This window comes from Falco naumanni, chromosome 2 (assembly GCF_017639655.2).
Source record: "Falco naumanni isolate bFalNau1 chromosome 2, bFalNau1.pat, whole genome shotgun sequence".
Lineage (NCBI taxonomy): Eukaryota > Metazoa > Chordata > Aves > Falconiformes > Falconidae > Falco > Falco naumanni.
In genome coordinates this window covers 69640212-69662984 of record NC_054055.1, presented here as the reverse complement: position 1 = coordinate 69662984, position 22773 = coordinate 69640212, and the positions used below count along the sequence as shown (strand labels likewise).

General features: G+C 41.8%; 1 protein-coding gene across 1 annotated transcript in view; it reads left to right on the top strand.

Moving 5' to 3' along the window:
• SLC9A4 (solute carrier family 9 member A4) overlaps positions 1–18674 on the top strand; it is a 37163-nt gene extending 18489 nt beyond the window's left edge. The window contains exons 6-12 of the mRNA XM_040584059.1: positions 1057–1143; positions 2503–2573; positions 4902–5063; positions 10999–11095; positions 13084–13215; positions 13950–14037; positions 18210–18674. Of these exons, the coding sequence (XP_040439993.1) occupies positions 1057–1143; positions 2503–2573; positions 4902–5063; positions 10999–11095; positions 13084–13215; positions 13950–14037; positions 18210–18511 (939 nt within the window). The 3' untranslated portion in view covers positions 18512–18674. The remainder of the gene's footprint in view (positions 1–1056; positions 1144–2502; positions 2574–4901; positions 5064–10998; positions 11096–13083; positions 13216–13949; positions 14038–18209) is intronic.
• The last annotated feature ends 4099 nt before the right edge of the window (positions 18675–22773 follow it).

Here is a 22773-nt window from a genome sequence, read left to right as displayed (position 1 = left end):
GCATTGAATTTACTCTTAAACTATGACAAGCTATCATATTTTAAGGCTAGATTTAGCACTGCACTGTCTAATTACCCTTTCAGGGCTTTTTAGGTATCACTAAATAACTTTTTCAGAAAGACTTTACTGAAAACCTGCGTCTTCTAAAATATTCAGGGAAAAGGGCATTTTGTGTCCCAAATCTGTGTTCACTCCACATGTGCTTGCTAATGTTTCTAAATTAAGAAGCATTTTAACTACGCTTCAGCCCAGAATCATTCTTTACTAGTGTATCTCAGACTGAACTACGTCTGTTCTATGAAGGTTTTTGAGGTTTTCATTTGATCTTCATTCATCCTGAAGAGCAAATGAGAACATTTTGAAGTCCTTCGTGAAAGAATATTAAAGAAAAATAAAGTTAATAATTCAGATTTGTAAGAATAAGTGTCTACTTCAGAGGTTTGGGTTATTCCACTTGGCTTACACTGCTCTACCTGGAAGAACTGAATCTTCCCGAGGTCTTGCATCCCATGTTCTGTGTTTTCCCATACCAATCTCTCTGATACTCTAGGGTGCCAATGGGACACTACACACTTGTGATTAGCCACTTAGATTCCACCAGAAAATTTCAGAAAAACCCTTTTCTTTCTATTTCCCCTTTTTAAATGCTATTCTGTAGCAGTGCAGTAAAGAATTGTGAACAGCTGGAAATGGTTCCTAGGTGGAAAAAATCCACAAAATTTTTAATTCTGAAAATGTTGAAGTAAGAGGATTCAAGAGTGTAAGAATCTCACAAAAATAATGTTTTCTATCAAGTGACTGTTTTGAAGAAAGTTGGCAATGAATCACTTTACATGGTTAAAACATGTCATTAAATATAAGCTCACTTAAGAAAAGCCTGGTGAGTAGGTTTTTTTGAGTTTTTGAATTTTAGACCTCCTCTGTAGCTCTCCATACAATTAGTAGATTGTTCTTGCACCTAAGACATAGCTTTCCTAATTGATTTAAATGGAATCCTTTTGCTTTCTGTTTTTTCCAAAAGATAACTAACAATTCAGCTCATTGTTCCAAACGCAGGGGATCACAATTGGACCATTGGTCAGATATCTAGATGTTAAAAAGACCAACAAAAAGGAGTCCATCAATGAAGAAATTCATGTGCGAGTAAGTCTTTTTCACATCAGTAGCTGGTATCCTAGAAAGAAGAGAAATTGTATTCCAAAAGAACTGGACAGAGGGAGGCATTTGATAGCGCGGGCATTCAGTATATTTGGACACCGAATGCTTTTAACAACATTGGGAGGAAAACCTAGGCATAATTTTCTAAAATATAATATCTCATTTATATTCATAGTAACTATCATGTTATAATATTGTACCACAAGTGTCATGAGTGTCATGGTATAGCAGAGCCCTTACCTCTTGATCCTTTTGACCATGGGAGGAGAGAAACATGAAGGCAGAGTTTACAAAATGCACTTCTCATCCTTCCCAGCTAGATTTGTCAGACCCCTTTTTTGCCATCTTTTGACTGGTTCTAGACACACTGAAACCTTAAAAGTCTTTAATCAAGTTTTATTGAACTGAAATGAGTTGAACCATTGGTCTGCAAATTTAGTTTCAGGTTATTTTGAGTAATGATCTTTTCCCCTCTCAAACATTTACTTCGGCTCTCAAATTACCATTATATAAATAAAAGAAAGGTGCTCAAACTGAGTTAACAACACTATACAAAATACATGTACATGCTTTCATTTTCACAATAGAGAATGTATTTGAAATTAACAGAAACACTATGCCTTAAAACTAAGCACATAGAGAGACATTAGCAAAATTAGAACATCTGAACTGATTTGAATTTGAAGTGTGTTTTGTTTTTACTATTCCAATGTTTACATTTAACCCTGAAAAAAAATTATGTTTAAAAGCACCACTTAATATGTATGTAAGAACTGGCCATTTTTCTGTCTGTTTCTATAAGGCTACAAACACACAGAAGATGGATGAAAATTCTGGTAGTTAGCAGAGATGAATTTACCAGTCTCATGACAATTTGCAAAATCCTCAGAGGGCTGTTGGTCAAGGCAAAGGTTAAGGTGTGGGGTATCTGACCCTGTGCCCCTTTGGGAGATGTCACACATGCAGAAGGGAAACTTGGTTGACAGAACCAAGAATTTAATTTTTGGTCTCAGTAGACAAAGAGGACCAGGCAATTTGGATGCTCAGTGTCATCTTCCATTGGACACAGTCCTTTACTCAGGCCTATATGTGCCTGAGTGATGCTTAGATGAGAGCAGACTGACAGACTTGCCACGTCCATCAAAATATTGACACTGCAGCCAAGCATAGGAGCTGCCACAGTGGGAACTTTGCCTTGATCTTTAGAGAAATGTAGATGCTTTCAGAATTAACTCACACCCTTCGACGAAAAAAATCTCAAAATCCTGCTAACAATTGCATATTTTTGGTGACATTATTTTCTCATAATGGCCACTAAAAATTCTTCCATGTTTATTTCTCTAGTTGATGGATCACTTGAAGGCCGGTATTGAAGACATATGTGGACATTGGAGTCATTATCAGCTGAGAGATAAGTAAGCATCTGTTATTGCAGCCTACTATAATAAAATAACCTATCTATCATGTAAAATACAATAGGTAAATAGAATAGGAAATCAATCTTGTGCCCCATAAATCTAAAATAGCATGAAAATATTGGGGACATAGGCAATATCTCTTTTTAAAAAGTGAACTTCTGAGCAACCGTTATCTCCCGGGAGTGCAGTGCTCGTATACTGCCTGCTAAATTGCTTCTGCACAAATAAGCAGAAAATAAGCTTCCTGAAAGAAAAACGTAGCACAGGAACTCATGCTGCAGACATCAGCTTGTGCACATAGCCCTGGCATAAATCTTAGATCTGTGGCAGTGCTCCTTTAGGTCTGCATTTAGAACAGAAGCTATGTAAGGTGTCAGCACTTCATTGACTTCTGCTGTAACCCTTCACAGCAAATATGATCCCTTGTTGGTGAGTACAGACTCAGTAATAATTAGTCACCTGTCCTTAAAGGTCTTTGCATTCAGCAATATTTAAAATAAGAGTACTGAAGGGAATGGTTAGATTTAAATATCCAGTAGCATAAGCAGATACTGTCAACCTAGTCTTCACTCATAAATGAGGGTCTGCATTGTATCTTCTATAAGCAGGATGTGGTAGTTTTGCAAAGTTCTGTGGCTCTTCCAGGCACTGCCCAGAAGAGACAGACCTACCAATCTGAGTTGCTGCCCCCTTTGCCTTTTCCCTAAGGGAGCCCTGTGATCACGTTGGCCACCATCGCAGCATGGGAAGGAAAGTGTGGGGAGAGACTAATCCTCCCTTCCCACAAACATATTATTATGATGCTGTGGGCTAAAAGTTATCCTTAGTTATCATAGCTATGCATTAACTTCTGTGTTGGAGTCTTCTGTCTCATCTTTCAACATTAGACCCTGGTAACACAGCCAAGGGGGGGGGTCTGTCCAGACATGTGGGTAGTCCTTTCATGACTAGGTTTCTCCCTATGGAAATCAGGAATTAAGAGTGGGAAGGAGGCAACTGGTTTGCATTTAGTTCTTCTCCCACCAAGGAGTAACAATGTAATGTGCTAGGGCACATACCTGAACCCAGAAGCTAAAATGTCCTCTGGGCTCTCACGGTACAGAGAGAGCTTTAGGGCATCCACTGAGACCACCCCACTGCCTGTGCAGGCAATAAGCTAAAAAAATCCCTGTTGGAGCCATGATTCCACTGAAATAGCTGCATTTACACATATCTCTGAGAATATGTTATTCCTTTATCTCACGTGTACCCATCAGCTATGAAAAGAATTCTTTCCAAACTAGCCAGAAATGTAGTGTTTCAATTCAGGGACAGATTCAAAAAAACACACTGTATGTGAAGACATTTAATGTAAGAAGATTGTATTAAAAGGTATCCACTAGAATTTTCTACACAACTTTAAAGACACTTTGTGTATGTATATCAGAATGAATTACCTGAGTGATGACACTCCAGGACACTTTTTGTTACATAGAGAAACACAGAGCTCTAATCCCAGTGGAAACATTTGTGTTCCTGTCTCTGATATTGATGTATAAAAACTCTCCTTTATTAAGAAAAAAAGACTACAAACTGTAGTGCTTTTTCTAGCATTGTGGAGCACATTACCTTGCTGTGGTAAACTGTTCCTTTGAAAGAAGCCTAAAGTCTGTTGTTGCTCTGCTAAACGTCTGCCTGAAAGCACATACCTGTTCCAAAGCCACAGACACATTCACATTCAAATTATGCCACACATTAATGCTATTTTACAATCTGCAGCATGTGAACACATAGTATTTTGTGGTCCATTCAATTTCTCTGTTATTCAGAATACAAAGAAATGTATTTTCTTTGCTCTAAATTGTCAGGATGCAAAATTATCAGCAACATAATGGGCCCAAACTACTGTAACTGCTGGGCCATTTAGAGCCTCATTGGTGGCTGGCTGAATAGGCCAGGATTACTGTAAAAGCAGCTGCTGCTGTTATGCCCTACAAGAATACAACATTTGTACAAAAGCGTGGAGACTGGCCGTATTCTTTTCTGACAAATATAGCAGTGTTATATGCAAACACACACCCAGCCCTCTTTTTTGCTCTGATTGCAGCTTGTTTCTTTCCTTTTGTCTGATTGGCTTTGCAGTCTCTGTGGACCAGTAGACCGATGCAAATGTCCCCCTAAAGGTCTCCGCTCACTAGACCTTCAGGAGTCCACAGGTGCCTCCAATTTGGATTGTTTCCACCACTGAATTATACATGTGTGCATTTGAATGAAGATCAGCCTGTACCACAGAAATAAAAACACATTTCCTTTTTTTACACTTTGATTTTAATATCTGTTTTGCAGATTTAAGAAGTTTGACAATAAGTATTTGAAGAAAATCTTAATTCGAGAACACCAGCCCAAATCCAGCATTGTGTCATTGTACAAAAAGATGGAGATAAAACTGGCCATCGAGATGGCTGAGAGTGGCATGAAAATTTCACAACCATCCTCAGCTTCTTTACAGTGAGTACTGACCTTTTGTTCCTGATCCCCCTGATTCTTTGCAGAGGAGGGGAAGGAACGAAGGGGGCAAAAGTGAGGAAATACCCAAAGGATTTTATGACTTCAATAGAAATGTAAGGAAAAAAAAGACAGTTATGAGAAGCTGCTGTTCTTTGCTGGTAATTTGGTGCTCATCCTATTTGCAGTTTGGGTCATTGTTCACAGAGTGAAAATTAAAACCAGGGACATTTCCCCTGCATCTCTTCAGTGATGGGCAGTTGTGAAGAGGAATCATGAGTCAGGTGCAGAAGCCACTCTGCCTGCCTTAAATCACAGCAGTGGTTCAAGGTGGTTGCACTCGTCACTTACCTGGTCAGTGGGGTTTGCTCATCACTGCTAGGTGCCAAGAGACCTGCAGGAGTGCTTAGAGTACAGGTCCCAACTCCTTTATCCCAATCACAATTTTTTTGCTGACAGCAGATTTCCTTGTAGCATTTGCAATTTTTGCTACTTTAGTTTGCAGTCCCTCAAACTGTCTTGCCATATTTGGGTATTTCTGTACCAAATTTGTCCAATCAGACATTGAGAGCAGCCCTGTGGAGTAGAACCTAGAGAGATACTGGTAGATGAAAAGCTGGACATGAGCCAACAATGTGCACTTGCAGCCCAGAAAGCCAACAGTATCCTGGGCTGCATCAAAAGCAGCGTGGCCAGCAGGTCGAGGGAGGTGATTTTGCCCCTCTGCTCTGGTCGGGTGAGACCCCACCTGCAGTGCTGCATCCAGCTCTGGGGTCCTCAGCACAGGAGAGACATGGACCTGTCGGAGCGGGTCCAGAGGAGCGCCACAAAGATGATCTGAGGGATGGAACACCTCTCCTGTGGAGAAAGCCTGAGAGAGCTGGGGTTGTTCAGCCTGAAGAAAAGGGTCTGGGAGACCTTATTGCAGAATTTCAATACTTAAAAGGGGCTCATAAGTAAGATGAGGACAAATATTTTAGTAGCACTTGTTGCGATAGGTAAACTGAAAGAGAATAGTTTTAAACTAGATATAAGGAATAAATTTTTTACAATGAGGGTGGTGAGACACTGGCACAGGTTGCCCAGAGAGGTGGTAGATGCCCCATCCCTGGAAACATTCAAGGTCAGGTTGGACAGGGCTCTGAGCAACCTGACCTAGTTAGAGGTGTCCCTGCTCACTGCAGGAGGGTTGGACTAGATGATCTTTAAGTTCCCTTCCAATCCAAACTATTCTGTGATTCTATGATTCTACAAAACATTAATGCAACTGGGCATCAGACAGATGATGAGAGAAAGCTGGTGGGATCTCCAAAGGTACCACTGAAGGAACTACCCTGTGCGAGAGAAGTCTGTACAAATCTTCATTCCTGCATACTTTAACTGTTGTGGATGTATTTATCCTCACCTTGCAACCCACTGTGTAGAGTGTCTGTACAGCTTATGGCACTTGCCCCCACAAACTCTTTCCTGGGCTCCTGCTGACCGTTGTTGCTGCTACTGCTTGTTCTCTGCTGCTAGATCTTTCAACCCCTCTCCATTTTGCAGCAGCCACTGGCAGGTCCCAGGATATTTTATTTTTTCAATGATCATCCCAACCCATACCAGAAAGTCCAAATACCAGCTGGATGTTAAATTAAAATCTTTCTTGAAACTTTGGCTTAATCACATCAATATTCCTCTGCTTTCTTGAAACTGCATAAGACCTAGCGCTTTTCTTTCTAAATCATTCTTTGCTGAATGGATGATACTGAAAAAGTATTGCATGTCTGACAAGCTCCTTTTTGTCTGCTGTATTTCCTTACCTGTTCTGAGCCAAGAGAAAATGTGCAAGGTTGGTAGACAAACTATGACAATCAAACCATCTTCCTCTTCTTGAGGGAAAGAGCAAATAAGAAAAAATGCTTCACTGTAGTTCAGAAATTCACTCCAAAGATGAGAATTATGATTGGAAAACATTCCATAACAAACAGCTGATATGATGGACTAATTTTTGCCATCTCTACTCTGGAATTGAATTTTACTGTGCATCAACCTCTGATGCACAGGTTCTTCTACTGAGACAGCATTTTTAAAAATGAAGTGTCAACTTCAAAAAACAAAGTGCAGTCTATGGCTCAGAAACATTCTGATTCTTGGAGGCTGTGAGAGTGTTCTAGGAAAAGAGCTATTTTCCCAGCTCTGTTTGTTGATAGGTGTCCACAGTTGTCCAGGTGTCTGCTGTTCCAGGTGTCATCTGGAAGAGACCAGACAGTGAGCTAGTTATTGGATCTTTGGTCTGAGCCAATGCAGCAGTTCTTACATCTTCATTCCTCTGAGCAATTATGTAAACCTGCTTAAGACTAAAATCTTTCTGAATGTATTTGTAAATTGTTTAATTGTTACCACTGAGAAAGCTTGTACCTAAAACCCCCATCTTCAGTGAGGATACAAAAATCTGGCCATGAGCAAGTAGAGATTTGGTATTAAATTCCAACATAGAGAAGGTAAAGCAATATTTGCAGTGCCAGAGTAGTGTGAAAACTCTTGCACCAATATTTCTGATCAGGTCTGCAGCCTTTAAGCACATGAGGGGAAAGGCTCTGTAACAATCAAAGCAGATCTCAGTTGCTGTGAATTAGCATTATTCTCAGAAATTACATTCATGCTGATGTAATTCCTGCAGATGCGAGTGGATGTCCAATGTGCAGTAAATATTTCTAGTGTGGACTGGAGAGATTTCCCCACCGACTCAAACAACAAGGATTCTACATTTGAATGAAAATAGAGCATTTTGTTATAATGTTTTGGAGAATATAAGCCTTAGAAATAAGGATATAAATGGCAAAAGCAGAGCCAGGCAGATATTATCAGAACTGTGTTTGTATGGCTGTTTTTTGGAGGAAATGTGCTCATTAGAGAGAGTTGGTTTGATGCTGAGCTTACATAATGTTGGCTTCATATTGCTGCAAATACTGACTTTGGTAGGAGTAAATTCTAAAACGTATCAGTACAGTACAGATCAGAATAAAGTGCTATGTTGTCTTTTGTGGTGGTGTAGTTGCTCAAGAGCTGTGTCTGAGGAATGTTACTTCCCTCACAGGGCTGGTGAAGATTGGTGGAGAATTCACAAAGTTCAAAAATTTAGATATAATATATAAAAAGTAATCTTACAAGGATTGTGGAAGGCATTTTATTTCCTCCATGTATCAACTATGTGTCTAAAGGAGAAAGAGATATTGTCATGGTACTCTTTACAAAGAGATGGTCTGTTTTCATGGTATATTATCATTTCAGTATTTTCTTCACAAATATATCTCCTGTGCTGTGCTTTGTTGTAACATGCTGGAAGGTTCAGTAAGAACAAAGAAACAGTTTCAATAAGAACAAAGAAATAGTTTCAATAAGAATTGCTTTATGGGTTTGGTAACATACCAAACTTGTTTGGGTTTTTTTTGAAAGTTCTTTTTAGATGTGTTGTATATTACAAAATGTAAAAGCAATCTGTTCCTTATTACCATACCTGGGCATTGTTATCAGTTTGGTAGGTTAATATCTAATCCCATGGAAAGAGTACACATTTTTTATTTGTGCTTCAGAACAATACAGACTATCTTCATGCTGTTTGTTCTCTTTCTATCCCAGCTCAGCTGAAACTCAGGGCAATGCATTTATTCTATTTAAGTCACTTTAAGAGCAGAATGATAAGCCTTGAAATGACTTGGGACTGCCTACTTCTGTGCTGGCATGTGGAGGCGGTCAGGTATGCAACTGGAAAAGTAAAGAGATGATCTGATGTCTTCCCAGAAGAGTTTTGCTTTCTCCTATTTAGTTGTTTTCCCCTATTTATTCCAGACTGTAAGTATAAAGACCCTGTGGAGACATTCAGTGAAGTGCAGACCAGAGAGAGAGTTATTCCCTACGATGTCAAAGCTGTCTGCATCAACTGTGTCAGTTCAATTTGCATTACACAAATAAGCCAAGCCTGCCCTTGAAAGACCACTAGTCGTTGACAGGCTAGCTTGCCATTAGTTCCCAGGGGCTGTGCTTCTGTTTGCTTTCCCAGGTGTACCTAGGTTGTGCAAAGGGACAGCAGCTAGGAGCTGCTGACAGCAGACAGACTGCTTTCCTTGCTATGGAAAGTGGCATACGTGGGCTGTTCCACAGCCTGTGACATGCCAGACCTGGTATGGAACAAAGGTGTATTACACCTAAGCCTGGACACTTGGTGGCATCCCTGGATCCTCTCAGTGTTATCCCTGAGAGCTGAACGTAAGTGAAAAACCAACCAACCTACCCACCCAACTGGCCTGGAATTGGGTGGCTGTAATGGTCTTTTTTCCCTGCTAGTAAATACCCAGCTTTGCTGCTGTTCCTGTTGTTGAGAATTGATGAATGTCAATTAAACATTCGTTGAGAAGGATTTATCATGGCCAGGATAAGGTTTCTGGTAAAATCCAGAAAGGGAGTTCTTTTCTGTCACTCTGGCTTGCCAGTAGCTGTGTGGTAGACTCATGGAACTCTCATGCCTCAGTGAGCTCCTTAACCTATTGGTTAGCCCAGCCCTACCTTTAACACTACACCTTAACCTACAGTCAGTTTCTTTCTTTTTTCTTCATGAAAAATTTGGCAGATCTCACTTTTGGTCTGATGCAGAATGAACACACTTTCCAAAACTTTTAAATTATGAGGAATTAATTCTTATCTTCCAGGGACTTTGGACAGGGCCAGGCCACCAGTGCTTTCTGTGTACTTCATGGCAAGAGGCAGTAAAATGTAGAGTCCAGGCAGCCCTTAGTGGTCCTACAAGTTTTCAAGACATTCATGTTAGATTAGAGCACAAAACAGTGGTAGTCTCGTTTAACCAGCTGTAATTGCAAATTCCAACCTTTTTCCTATGTTTACAGCATAAGCTTAGTTTAGCATGAATCCATCTTCCTTTGCCATTACAAGTTTCTAATTTATTTTAGAGGGAGTACAAAATAGATGCACACAAAACTTTGGCAATACGGTACACTGATCATAACCCATTTTTTAATTGCACAATTTACAGACATTTCAAGGACATCACTTAACTGAGAATAAAGACTTTTTATATAATATATATATTTTTATATATATAATATATAAATAACTGGAAAAAAAGAGGCAAGAAATCAAAATGGCGAAAGGAAAAAACCAGAAACAACGAGATTAACTCAGGCTGATCTCATCCTGGATGATCACTATCTATTTCCCTTTCTTTTCTTGGGAATCCAGCCCAACCCTAACTCTCACACAGATTGACTGATTTAGTAAAACCAGTTAACATTTCACAGTAGCCCTCCTCCCTTGTTTTGCTAGTGAAAAAGCCAGACAGCTACAATGGACCCTGGGCTCCTTGTCACAGTTTGTTAAAAAGACGAAGATTGCTATCTTTTAGGTAGTTCTTTCATTTTAAATGGAGAAACAGGCTCAGCAGCAAGGAAAACCTAGATGTTCTCCTCACCACAGGGCAGGTCTCTCAGACTCCTTAATTTGCATGTGCTTTAGTTCTTAAGGATTTGCCGCACTTTCTCAAAGGAGTTAAATCCAGTAGAACCTCAAAGCACAGGCTGCCTGAGCGTGCTGAAGGATGTATTCCAGCAGAGGAGGAAGCTTACGGTGCCCTCCCCAGCACACAGCTGGCTGTTGCTCAATCTAATCCTTAAATAGGAACTTCCTTATCAGGCTTTGAGAAAGAAGTTTCTGCTGCCATCTGTTTGAGGGCTTAGGGTCCATTCTGACTACCCAGAAGACAAAACCTGCGAAAGAGCAAAATCTCTTTTATTCATCTTTGGATGATTTTGGGGTGTCACTGGTGACTGAAAGGCTCTTCATAGCCTTCTGTTGTAGCACTAAAAATAGATCGTGCATGATTTAATGAGAATAGTATTTAATCAACTGATCAATATCATGTTTAAACTTCTTTTTTTATTTACAGGAGCGGTAGCAATCGGCGTGTGCATAGGCTCTCCCCCACAGAGGTCAATTCCATGCGAGATGTCCTGGCACATAACCTGTATCAAGTGCGACAAAGGGTGTGTAAGCCACCTGCTATCACACGCTATTTGCGGACTGAAACCTCTTGTTTGCCCTCCCCACATGGCAGCCACGGTGGGTGGTAGCACCGGGGTCAGCCCCGGGGTCTCGCTGGTGGGAGACACGGGCCTGGAGCCCGCAGCCACCCCCAGCCTGGAGCTGCACGGGCAAGGGAAGGCGGGGAAGGAGCCCTGGCGCGGGGCTCGTTCCTGGGTGGGAAAAAGGAAAGCAGGTGTTTTCCAGCAGCTTTTCACCAGCAGCTCGAAAAGCCAGGAAAACCTGTGGCTGAGCTGTAGAGGTCAGGCTTCCCTCGCTGCGCGGCCACCTGCGACCCAGACACCGCCTTCCCTTGGCTGCCACACACCCGGGGTGGGCGGTGGGCGGAGGCCCCAGGCCCTCCGGGCCCGCAGGGCTGCAGGCGGCCCCGTGGGCCCAGGCCCGGCAGGCAGCTGCCCGGCACCCGGGGAGGGCGGCAGGGCTTTGTGGGAGGCAGCCGGCTGGCAGGTCGCCAGCAGCAGTTGAAACTCACCTGTGGAGGTGGGTGGACCGGCAGCGGTAAACACTGCATAGCCCAAAGTCACCCGAGAGGCTGGTAAATCCCGCCGTCTGTGCGGGAGCAACAGTGTACCCGAGCCACAGGAGGGGAAAGGAAAAACAGGACAAATTCCACCTCCTCTGGAGCTTTGCTTTACACGTCTGGCTTGTTTTCCCCACGCCCCCGCGTAAAATAGGGATGATAATACCTCAGCAGAGACTTGTTTGGCAGAAATTTGTACTGTTTCTGAGGCATTCCAGTGTATAACATCTACTTAATCCAGTCTTGGGCCTGGAATATACAACTGAGTGCTCTCTGGCAGCAATGAGTGGTAGAGATTATATTATAGTAACCTTGAAATTACATGAACAAATGGAGCTAACTCACGTAACACACATTTACTAGAAAATGCTAGGCCCTGCTCATTTAAATGTGTCATTATTAATATGATTTTCATTCTTAATATTGTTTGATTTGCCATGGCCAATTATCCTTATGATAATTTCTTATCTTACCAGCAACAATTTGCATATATGGCTGTCTCTTAGATTACTGAAATGAACTCTCTCTCTTCAAAATCAATTACAGTAATGACTATTTGCGCCAGTCGCTTCCTATTGAGAACTGTGCTTTTGGAAATGAAAGATTGGAAGTAAAATAATGCCACTGCTAATACTTCAACTCTGAAGGCACGGTAATGCTCTGGCTCACCAGATCAACTTTATAAGGAACCTTGCAAGTGAGACTGAGATCAGATTCTGCTTTTTAAGAGGGCTTATAAGCTTAAGTAAATTTATCTATTTAAGGCACATAATTATTTTCCTTCTTTCACTAGATGTACGTGATAAATTGAAAAGCTTGTCCTAAAAGATGCTTAGTTTTAGGGTAATATTAAGGTGCGGGTTGTCCAAATATAGAAAGGAAGCTCAACTGTGCATGTCATTCTGGAGGTGTACTCTTCTTAATATAGTCTTTTTGCTCCCAGGCTCATCTGCAACTTGCTTCTGGCTCACTAATATTTAGTACCAAGGCTCAGAGGGAGGTTACCCAGCTATCTCTCTCTTGGGTGCCTCAGATCTGTAGGTTCCAGTTATGTGATGGGAAGAGGAATGACAAAGGGAACACAAGCCCAAAGATGTTAACAGCCTTGTGTAGGTAAATATATTTTTATGGTGCAATTTGAGCAGGCAAGACTCTATCAAAAATGGCATCAAAATGCAGCCCTTGAGGTCTGCGGCTGCCAGCTGTATTTGTGCTTCCTCCCATCTTGCTTTGCAGCAGTGAGGTTAGTACAAGGCTAATTTTTCCATGTGATACCAGAGATCTGTGGTGGCTGAGATGGTGACTGAGCTCCCCAAGGTATCCCCTTGGCCCCGTGATCGACCAAGACTGCACAAGGTTATTAACATTGCAAGCACAAAGAAAATCAGCTGGGTGCATTTTGTGTTTCAGGCACCAGCGTACAACCGACACAACCTGCCTACCAGCACAAATGAGAAGCAAGCCCAAGAAATCCTCATCCGTCGGCAGCACAGCCTGAGACAGAGTTGCAGGAAGGGAAACAGTTTACCTTGGGGCAGACCGGTACCTGTTATATAAACTACTATTCATGTAAAAAATGCCTCTGCTTCTCTGTAAATAAGGAAAGAGATACCCATTCTTATATGCTTTTTTCAGTAACTAAAAGGGGTACATTTCCCAGTGCCATCTTGCAGCACCTAAGAAGAAAGATCTTCACTTGGCATGTGGACAGCAACATTTTCATGTCCTACCTCTTAAAGCCTTTTACAGCCTCACGGCTGTAAGTAGTAAAATAATGTAATTTGCGTTGTTCTGGCATGTGCAAAATGTCATATAATTACAAAAGGCCTAATGCAAAGTCCTTGACACATTGCACTGACAATTTGGGCTCTTGATCCATCAGAGTAGGATTTGTCTCACTAGATGTAGGTATTGGATATTATAAACATTTACAGCTGAGATAATCAATTAAGAGAAATACGTTCTTGTGGGGTATGTTAATTTTATTTAAAATTGTCACTTTAATAGGAAAGGAAATAGGAAAGGTGAATCTTAGAAGAACACATTTCTCTCTGCTGACTGCAAAAAACCCTCTAGGGCTATTATATCAGACCCAGACATTTTCACTGGAGCTGATGTTGAGTTCAGCCATCCAAACCAAGCATTGATCTTCACACCTCTCTAAATTTGGCTGTAAAGGTGCAGAAGCAACAGAAAAAACACGTAACCATGCCATCAAATAACTGCAAATTGCAGACGCGTCACAGACACTGAACACATTTCTTTCTCATACACAGGCTGGTACCATGGAAGTACGCTACCTCTCTTTGCCTCAGGGCCCCAGCCAGCCCACTAGACGAAAAGCCAGGCGTGTTACATTTACAGGTAACAGAAGTACTTTACTCTGTGTCCTACCAGCAGTGAAAGCGACTTGGCCAGTTGCTCAGTGGATTTAACAGTTTATGAATGTTCTCACAGAAGTCCCTAGTCTCTTTGTAAGAGTGACAGCCTTCTCTCCTTTTTTTACCTGTGGTGTTCATATGGTCATTACTGCAGCAGCTTCTATCTTGTTCCAGCACTGCCTAGTTTTCTCTGTTTTCCCTCTTGCACAAATATTCCTATGATCCCTGCAGTCAGCCTGGCCATGAGGGCATTCATGTAAACCCAGGTAAGCAAATTATCTGTTCCCTGCAGCCCCACAGACACAACTGCATAAAAAGTAGTTAGGAGTTTCTGAACCTGTCACCCAGTCGAGGTGAGGCTGCCACAGCTCAATGCCCCCAGGTACCCAGGTGGGTAGCAAGACCAAGCAGGTATTCCCAACAGGCACCATCCCCCAACATGTAATTCAGTGCACACGGCTGGACACACGGAGCAGCATGAACAGGGCACAGCACTCATACAAACACAAACAGCACTGATCGTCTTTTCCTGATCCCCTCTCTGGCTGATCAGGACAATAGCCTGTTAGTAGACAATTATGTATGAATACATGCTACCTAAATCCCCCAGCAGCTGGTCTTAGATACACACTCTGCCTGGTAGCTGGCCCTGGCCCTTCCATTTGCTCATTTGTTGGCACTTGGGCATGTGAGCCGCTGGGGACACAGCCCCATGGCAGCTACTGGTACTCAGACCTACACACACACACACATACACACACATGTGTGTGCGCACACACACACCTGCACAGATGCTCTTCCACCCCATTCCATGCACTGTAGTTCCCTCCAGTAGCTGGCCTTGGACAGCAAGTCTTCCCTATAGCAGGGTCCTGAATCCCCTGGTCTCACTTTGCCTCACACACAGGAACAAACACCTGCAAGCACGTGTCTTTGGTACCGGCTCCAGATTGTGGCCTTACCAATAGCCAACCACAGACCCCATGGTCCCTTCAGTCACCAGTCTGGACCTCCTTCCCCCTCCAGTAGTCAACTCATAGACCTTCTGCTCTCCCCAGTCTCTGTCCCAGACTCACGGCTGCTCCAACAGTTGGTTCCCAAGCCTCTTATCCTACTTGATGGCTATTCTGGCTTGGTGATTGCTACTGATTTTGCACTGACATATGCATCCACAGAATATTCATGCATCCTAATCCCTCCAGCTTCTGGCACTCAGGCCTCCACACACACAGGCACAGAGTGTAGGGAGCTGCTGCTGAAGGTACACAGTCAGAAGTAAAGTTAAATGAGAAAACAGGACAGATTGTGCTGATCAGGTGCAGGGCATTACCAGATACACATACTAACTGGCCCTTTTCATCCCCTTCTTCCTCCATTTTCCTGTATTTGTTGCTCCTTAATCCAATCTGATCCCTTCCTTTCCCTGTCTTTGGTTCCTGCCCTAAACATGGAATCATAAGTCTTGTTTGGCCCCAAAATGCTCCCCCGTGGTATCCCAATAACAAGCCGCTTACCCCTCCACACTCCACTCCATGAGGTGCCCTGGGGAGAGTCTCTCAGTTGGCTCATCCTGGTGTGTCTGACCCTGCTCATGGGGATAATCACCCCTATCATAGATCAGGGCAGGGACTTAGGCTTTTCCCACTGATGGGAGTACTGGGGTCTCCTCCACTTGCCCTTGTACCTCAGAGGTCTCCTTTCTGTTTGTGGAGATGAGCCTTTAATCACATAACCTAACAAAAAATCCTGGCAAAGTCTGTTCTTGAGCAGCTGATCTCTTCTCCCCTATTCCCAGCTTACTCCCTGTGAATATTTCTGTAGTAATACTGCTATTACTGGATACAGTTATCAGGCATTCTCAGGTTATCATATGTACACAGTAAAATGCAGTGTCTCACTTAAGTAAGGAGACAGAGCTTAGGGAGGGAACAACACTGAATTGCCCAAGGAAACATCAGAACACTGTCACAGAAAACATGGAATTTAGGACACTTGAATGTTCATCACTGTAATCTGTAATCTCTCTGACTCCTTTCTGAGTTTATATGAACCTGAAAGGCATTTGAGTTCCTCAGAAAAATTCTTTTTAATTTCTGGCAAAATAAACTATAGCTATTTTAAACGTATTTGTAACCTTTATATCAAAAATGTCAACAACAGTTTGTTTCCTGGAGGTGTAAAATTGTCATCTGTCCGTCGTCATCGTCCCACCCCCCCACCCCACCCCCCACCCCCGTTTTACTGTGAAAGAGGTGAAACCAAGAGAGATCTGTGTAGGCAAAGCATCCCCTTGGGGCTGGGAACTCACACATGATGGCAGCAGAACAGAAACCCATAGGTTCTATTTAGAAGGGAAAATATAAGTTAGTCAAGGGGATATATATATATTTTTTATCATACAGCTGATTCGTTTCTGTTTGTTGGGATGTCATGGTGGGGGAAATGTGTCTTCTGAAAGATTCAAATTGTTCTACACAGCAGCCTCAGACCTAAAAACATTTCAAACTCTTTCAAGGGACCAAGTCCTTCAATAGGAGACCAGCATATTATTTCAGCAGGCAGAAAGGTAAATTCTGAAGCAGTGAATGCAAGTACATTTTACTAATAGCTAGGCCTGTATTTGAGCCCTGCCTTGTGATCTATCTAAATAATTAGACTTCTTGATCCAGCTTCTGGCCCCAACTTAGGTCCATTGTGTAGCATTCACACCACTCTAGGTGTCCACAGCAGGAGGAAGCCGCCCTAAACTCCTCTCATAAACTGTTCTAGGTTGAGGTGAATTGCACTTGAGAACTGAGAAGAAACATACTCCATATGTAGGAAATTAGAATTACAATCTCATAAAGGCACATATGCATTTACAGAGATAAATGCCATCTCGTCTTTCTATTTCTAGAACCCCTCCTGGAACATGCATTGTCCAGTGAGCTTTATCTAGCTCTTATATATAGCATGTGCAGAAAGTTTCATAACTAAGAGGTCAGAAATGACCACAAATAGATCCTTAAATCACCTATCAGCTCTTTCTGCCACTCATTCAAATGAATTATTTCTTTGACAGTATGTATCATTCATACTTTGTAGCGGCAATGCTCCCAAAGGGCTAAGTAGAAGCCCTTCAAATCTGAGAAAACCTATTGTATTTTCTTGCTTATGGTGTGATATGCCCACGTGGCCTATGAGAAGCAGGTTCTGCTGTTAAAGAAATCTGTGTCCTTTTGATAGATGTAAGTGCTGGTGCACAGATTCTTACTTTGTGCCAACTGTGAAGTAAGCTTTACCTTAAAATAATGTAAGAGTTATTAGGCTGCAATTACTTGATAAATTTTGACTGACTAAGCAATACACTTGTGCTTTAACTGCAGCAGAATATAGTCTTATTATTCATACACCTATGTGTTTGTCTCCAAAAACCTCCTAGCTTGTTATGTGCTGTTTCTTAAATTAACTAATTTGCTAGTGCATAGGCAGACTACGAGTGGCTTTAAGAAAAGTGAAAAAGTATATTCTGTAAACTCAACAGAATGAGAAATCCAGTTATTAGCCTACTGCGGGCAAATTTTTATTGTGTACTTATGGCAAAGCAAGCTGGTAAGAGCAGGTCTGACACACCCAATGTAATCAAAGTGCCCTCGAGTCAAACTCCTGGTTTCAGGTGAAACTGTTTTCTTCCCAGTTGCTAATCACTGGTGAGTGGTAAACTAGATTTTCAATGGCACTGGAGTCTTCTCCTTCATCACATTTTTGTCTTCTGCTATGAGTTTCACAATGCTTTTCAACCATGGTACTAGGTATACTTGTCAAATTCGTAGAAAACTGAAAACTACAGAAAAGAGCTTTCTTGTCCTGTGAAGGCATTGAGCAGCTCTGCGAGGCAGTTAAAGATAGCTGAATGTGCTTATTTGCTGCGGTTTCAGGGTAGAGGCAAGATCAATAAAATCTTTTAAACACCAGCTTCAGGATAAAAATAAAAAAATAGGGTTATTTTTAGTTCTTAACTGCTCTTTTATTCTATAGTAATTATTTAAAATGCTTTGGTTCCAGGGTTTAAAACCATAATGCTGTATTGTATTGAATACCCTTTAACTGTCCTTGCCAATACCATGGTGTTTCTCTTTTCCTCAAAATATGAATTTTTTGTCTATTTTTCTTCAGATCACCACAGAAGTGGCTCTGATGCTGCATTCCCAGGAATGTTCAGACCCCAGCCTCGACTACAGCCGCTTGAAGCAAAGCACCACCAGGAAGAGCTGATTCCAATGGCACACTTGGATAGACGAGCAGGCCCATCCAATCTGTCAAATCGAAGAGGAAATTCAATCAGCCAGCATCGTTTCACTAGAGCAGACAATCGAGCTCTAATGCCAAAGTCTCGATTTGCTGTGGCAGAAGTAGAGGAGTATGAGTCAGAAGAAGAGACAGAAACAATGGCACCAGCCAGGCCATTAGACATATGAGGAGCAGAGAAGAGCAATGTTTGTATCTCTAGGGCCCTTTGTGAACAGCTTCAGAGAAAATAACAAAGCTTTTATACGAACCAAACCACAATTTTCCTTTTGGGACCACTGCATTTGTTCTCGTATCACTTTAAAGTGCTGTATCAAGGTACTTAGTGGCTCGGAGAAGACACACATTCTTGTATGTTTATATCAAGCTTTCTTTCCAACAAAACACTGCAGGAAAGAGGGGAACATGATCTTTGTAGAGGTTTGGACATAGATTTAAATTACAGTAGTTGGGCACATGCAATGCTATGGGCAGAAGCTGATATTGCCTTCCTCTGTTCTGTTCTATGGCCTGCACCCAGGAGAAAGAAACACCAAAGGACATGTTTGGGACTTGAGTGTCCAGACTGGTAACTGCAACTTGCCTACAGATTTTGACCTCAGAGTAGCTGAGATATTCCAGAAAACAGTTAAAAACCAAAAAGGCAATTTAGGACAACTAAATGTCAGTGAAGATGCCTAAACAAGTACTTAAGTCAAAAGGATTTTTAGTGGACATTTTCAGCACTTGGGAATTGCTTGGCATCTCGGGTTTTAGCTCTGCAAAAGTGCTTGAAGTCAGTTACTGTGGTGGTCCATTACTCCTGCTACTTCAACCAGTTTCAACATGCAGGTACTTATGACCCACCTACAGTTGCTTTGGATGAATAAAAGAGGCATTCTGGTATGTAGAAGTCCAGAGGACTCTTCATGCAGTGGTGCTGTCAGGATGCCTTCTATTTGCAAATGGGGGACGGCAAGAATGTGCATAATATTCTTGTGGTTCAGCAAGTGGGAAGCTTCACTGTAGAGCATCTAACCTTCATTCATCACTCCACCTTGCCAGACAGTGCCCAGATCGGTAGACTAGTCTTCACACTGAAGCTGGACTGGCACTGCAGATAGGAAGCAAGAAACTAGGATAAAAGATAAAGGGAGCCTAACTTTGTAGCCTGATGGCTAGCCAGGAAAGAGAGGCCCTGTGTTTTGTACCCAGCTTTTTGTAGGATGTCTGCCTATATGTTATATAGAGATGCATTTGCTAAAAAAAGAAATAACCAGGGGACATGCTTTGGAGCCAGTGACCTCCCGACCTTCCCACTGAGCTCGCTTCCAACTGGCTCTGTGCACCCATGGTCCAGTCTCAATGGTGCGTCTCCCTAGTGGTAGGAGAAGAAAGTAGCTATGGTCTTGAGTCATTATGGATAAAGGCTAAAGCTCTAGACACCTAGTTCTTCTGGTGGAGCTCTTTTCTGCAAAATGGCAGCATCATTGCCACTGTCATCTGTCTTGAAACTACAGGTGAGCTGATTTTATCCAAAAGGATGACTGGAGTCCAAAAGCCCATTAGCCCACCCTTGCAGCTGCACTAAACTCAAATCTACAGCTGAGAAATGCACCAAGTTCAATCATGTTTTCTTCAAGTTTCCCTCTCTCTCCTCCACTCAGAGCTTGCTTATCTGCCCAACTAGAGGTCTGTAAATGCTACTGTAAGAGTTAGAGAGGTAAGAATTCAAGATAGCAGTGCCACCTTTATGTTTTTCTTTTTTTATATTACTGTTAAGTGCTTGTATGTCCTAGTCCAGAGAAAGATTTCAGGTGTGAGTTATGACTTCACATTTCTTACAACGGATTTCTGATTCAGGACAGGTAGCATCTAAACTAAAAAAAAATCAAAAACACCACCAGAGGAAAAAAATAAAACCCCTTTCCTCCCATTTCTCATGTTTGCAGCTTCTGTGTTTAGCAGGTCATAATGAATCATCTGCACTGAAACTGTACAAAGCTTTATGAAACTTAAGTTCTGTTTGCATTTCCTCATTGTGCCAGAGAAATTTTACAGCTTCCTTTTATGAAAGCAGTGGCACGTTATTAAAAGAAGGTAGGATTTGGCTTTTGTACCAACACTGAATAAGAAATGCCATAGTTATGTACCTGAATATCAAACAAATAAACCCATCTTCACCAAAAGAGGAAGGGCTACATGTAGTTTTTAAACAAAAGCCGTGCCAGATCTCAATTCTATAGCAAGTTATATTGACATATCATAAGTCTCACTGAAAAAATATTTTAAGAAAAAGAGTTAACATACAAAATCAGGTCTTAAATTGCACAAATTGCCACCTGAAATTTAATTGAGGGCAAAATCATCACCTGCATGACATAGTCCTTAGGCCACAGAGCTGACATAGGTGTATGGAGTTGGGTGATGGAGGTGTGGGACCTGCTGCTGCATTGCAGAGTCGGAAGGGGGTGGGATCTCCAAAAATGGCTAGCGGAAGATGTGGACTGGAGGCAATTTTTGGGGACAACGACGAAGGGGAAAAGGAAATCTGAGAGGAGGGTGATGAAGGGGTAGTGTATCATCTTCAAAGGGAGACTCAGGAGAGAGATTAAACAGAGGAATTACTGAGAGCTGCACATTCAGCATTTCCTCTTTTAGAAGATTTAGTAAATGGGTTGTCTGGGGGACACTGGACAGATACAAACTGTGCGAAATCAGGAAGGTTAATGTGATGTCTAGAGTGGTATGGAAAGGGACTAGACATACATCATGAAAAAGAGGAGTCCGTGCAGTTTGGTCAGGGTATGGTTGACAGACATACTTAAAATTGACTCCCAAATTCTTTATTAAATATTATAAAAGTTGTGCAGCATTTATGTAATTACCCATTGTAGGTAGGGAGAAAAGCATTCAATTTCTAATGACCATTTATATCAGAACTAGAGAAAAATAATTCTTTCTAAAATACAAATAAATATACTGCATAACTGGAGTTGAATCTCCCTCTTTTGGTTCATTCCTAATCTTTCCACTGATGAAATCAGTGAGCCAGAACTTCAGAGTATAAAGCTATAGAGCATCTAGAATAGAGCTTTCCCAGCTTTTGTAGTCTGGCCTCCAAACTTGTAAATTCTATTTTTAGTTTTATTTCCTAGCAATTAGAAAATACTTCTGGAAGAAAATTTCCTTCTGTACCATTAATTGCTCTTAATGGTTTTGCTGGCCATCAGCCAAGAAGCAATGCTGCAGATGCTGTATGAAGTATGTTCTAATATATAAAGTTGCACTGTTTGTTTGTTTTCATGGGTATTTCATACTTACAGACAAAAGAGTTCTCCTTAAAGAAGCGCATTGCTTATGTTTTAAATAGCAGTAACTACAGCAATGTTTCACTATCTATAGGTGCTCTGAAGTGGTTTAGGGCATGAATTTAAATCCGCTGCTGGTGGATTTAAGTCTTGATGTGTGTGGGCATTCTTAAACTCCTTAACCTGGGTCACATCCAGGAAACTTGTGCTGATAATTTGCAAAGGGAAGTCAATTCAAGATTTTTTTTTTTTTGACTGGTACAGTGCTATTTACCGGGGAATTTCAATTGTGCTCTCATTTAAGGTGAGCTGGCACAGGAAACTCATGCCCAGAAGGTTAAAGAATTATTTAAAATCCAGAAAGGAAATAAGAACTCAGGGATTTAAGACTATGTCCTCGGGGCAGGGGGATAGTGCAGGACAGGTGAGTTTCAGCAAGGAATAATGATGAATAACCTGTACTTTTCATAGCAGAGAAAATAGGAGATACATTTGAACAGAACTGGGTAACCAATGAGAAAAAAAAGACAAATAAGAACAGTCATAATAGAATATTTTAATAGTAAAAGCAGCAGTTATCAAACAGAATATTGCAGAAAAGGGGAGGGAGTTATCAAGGTCAACAGTACATTGTGAGCAACTGGCAATACTTTTGTATTTATTGTGTGGTGTGATTAACTGTTGGATCCTGTTGTGCTTGCTGTTACCCTTTAACTAATATGCCAGGCAAGTAGGAACGTGTAGTAAAAGGAAAATCTCTTCCTCAGAGAGGTTACCATAGAGCATGCGGCAACCAGGGGACCAGCAGCAATAAGGACACAATAGCAGCTAGTGCAGGGAGACTCCAAGCTGTGACCTCCAGAAATACCAGTTAACAGTGCACCGAAAGAAGGCACTGACTGGTCCTTCTCCCAGGGGAAATGGTGCCACTGGGAATGTCTGTGACTGTGTAGTGAGGGCTGCTGCTGCTGTCTGTACAACAGCTACAACACCTGGGGAAACAACATGCTGGCTACATGGTAACGCCAGCAAACATGACAGGGAAAGATGCTATGAAGGACCTAAAAGCAGTTTGTGCTTCACACTAGGGGAGAACATCAGCGAAGGAGTGTAGAAGCAGGGGGGATAATTCGCCTCATAGC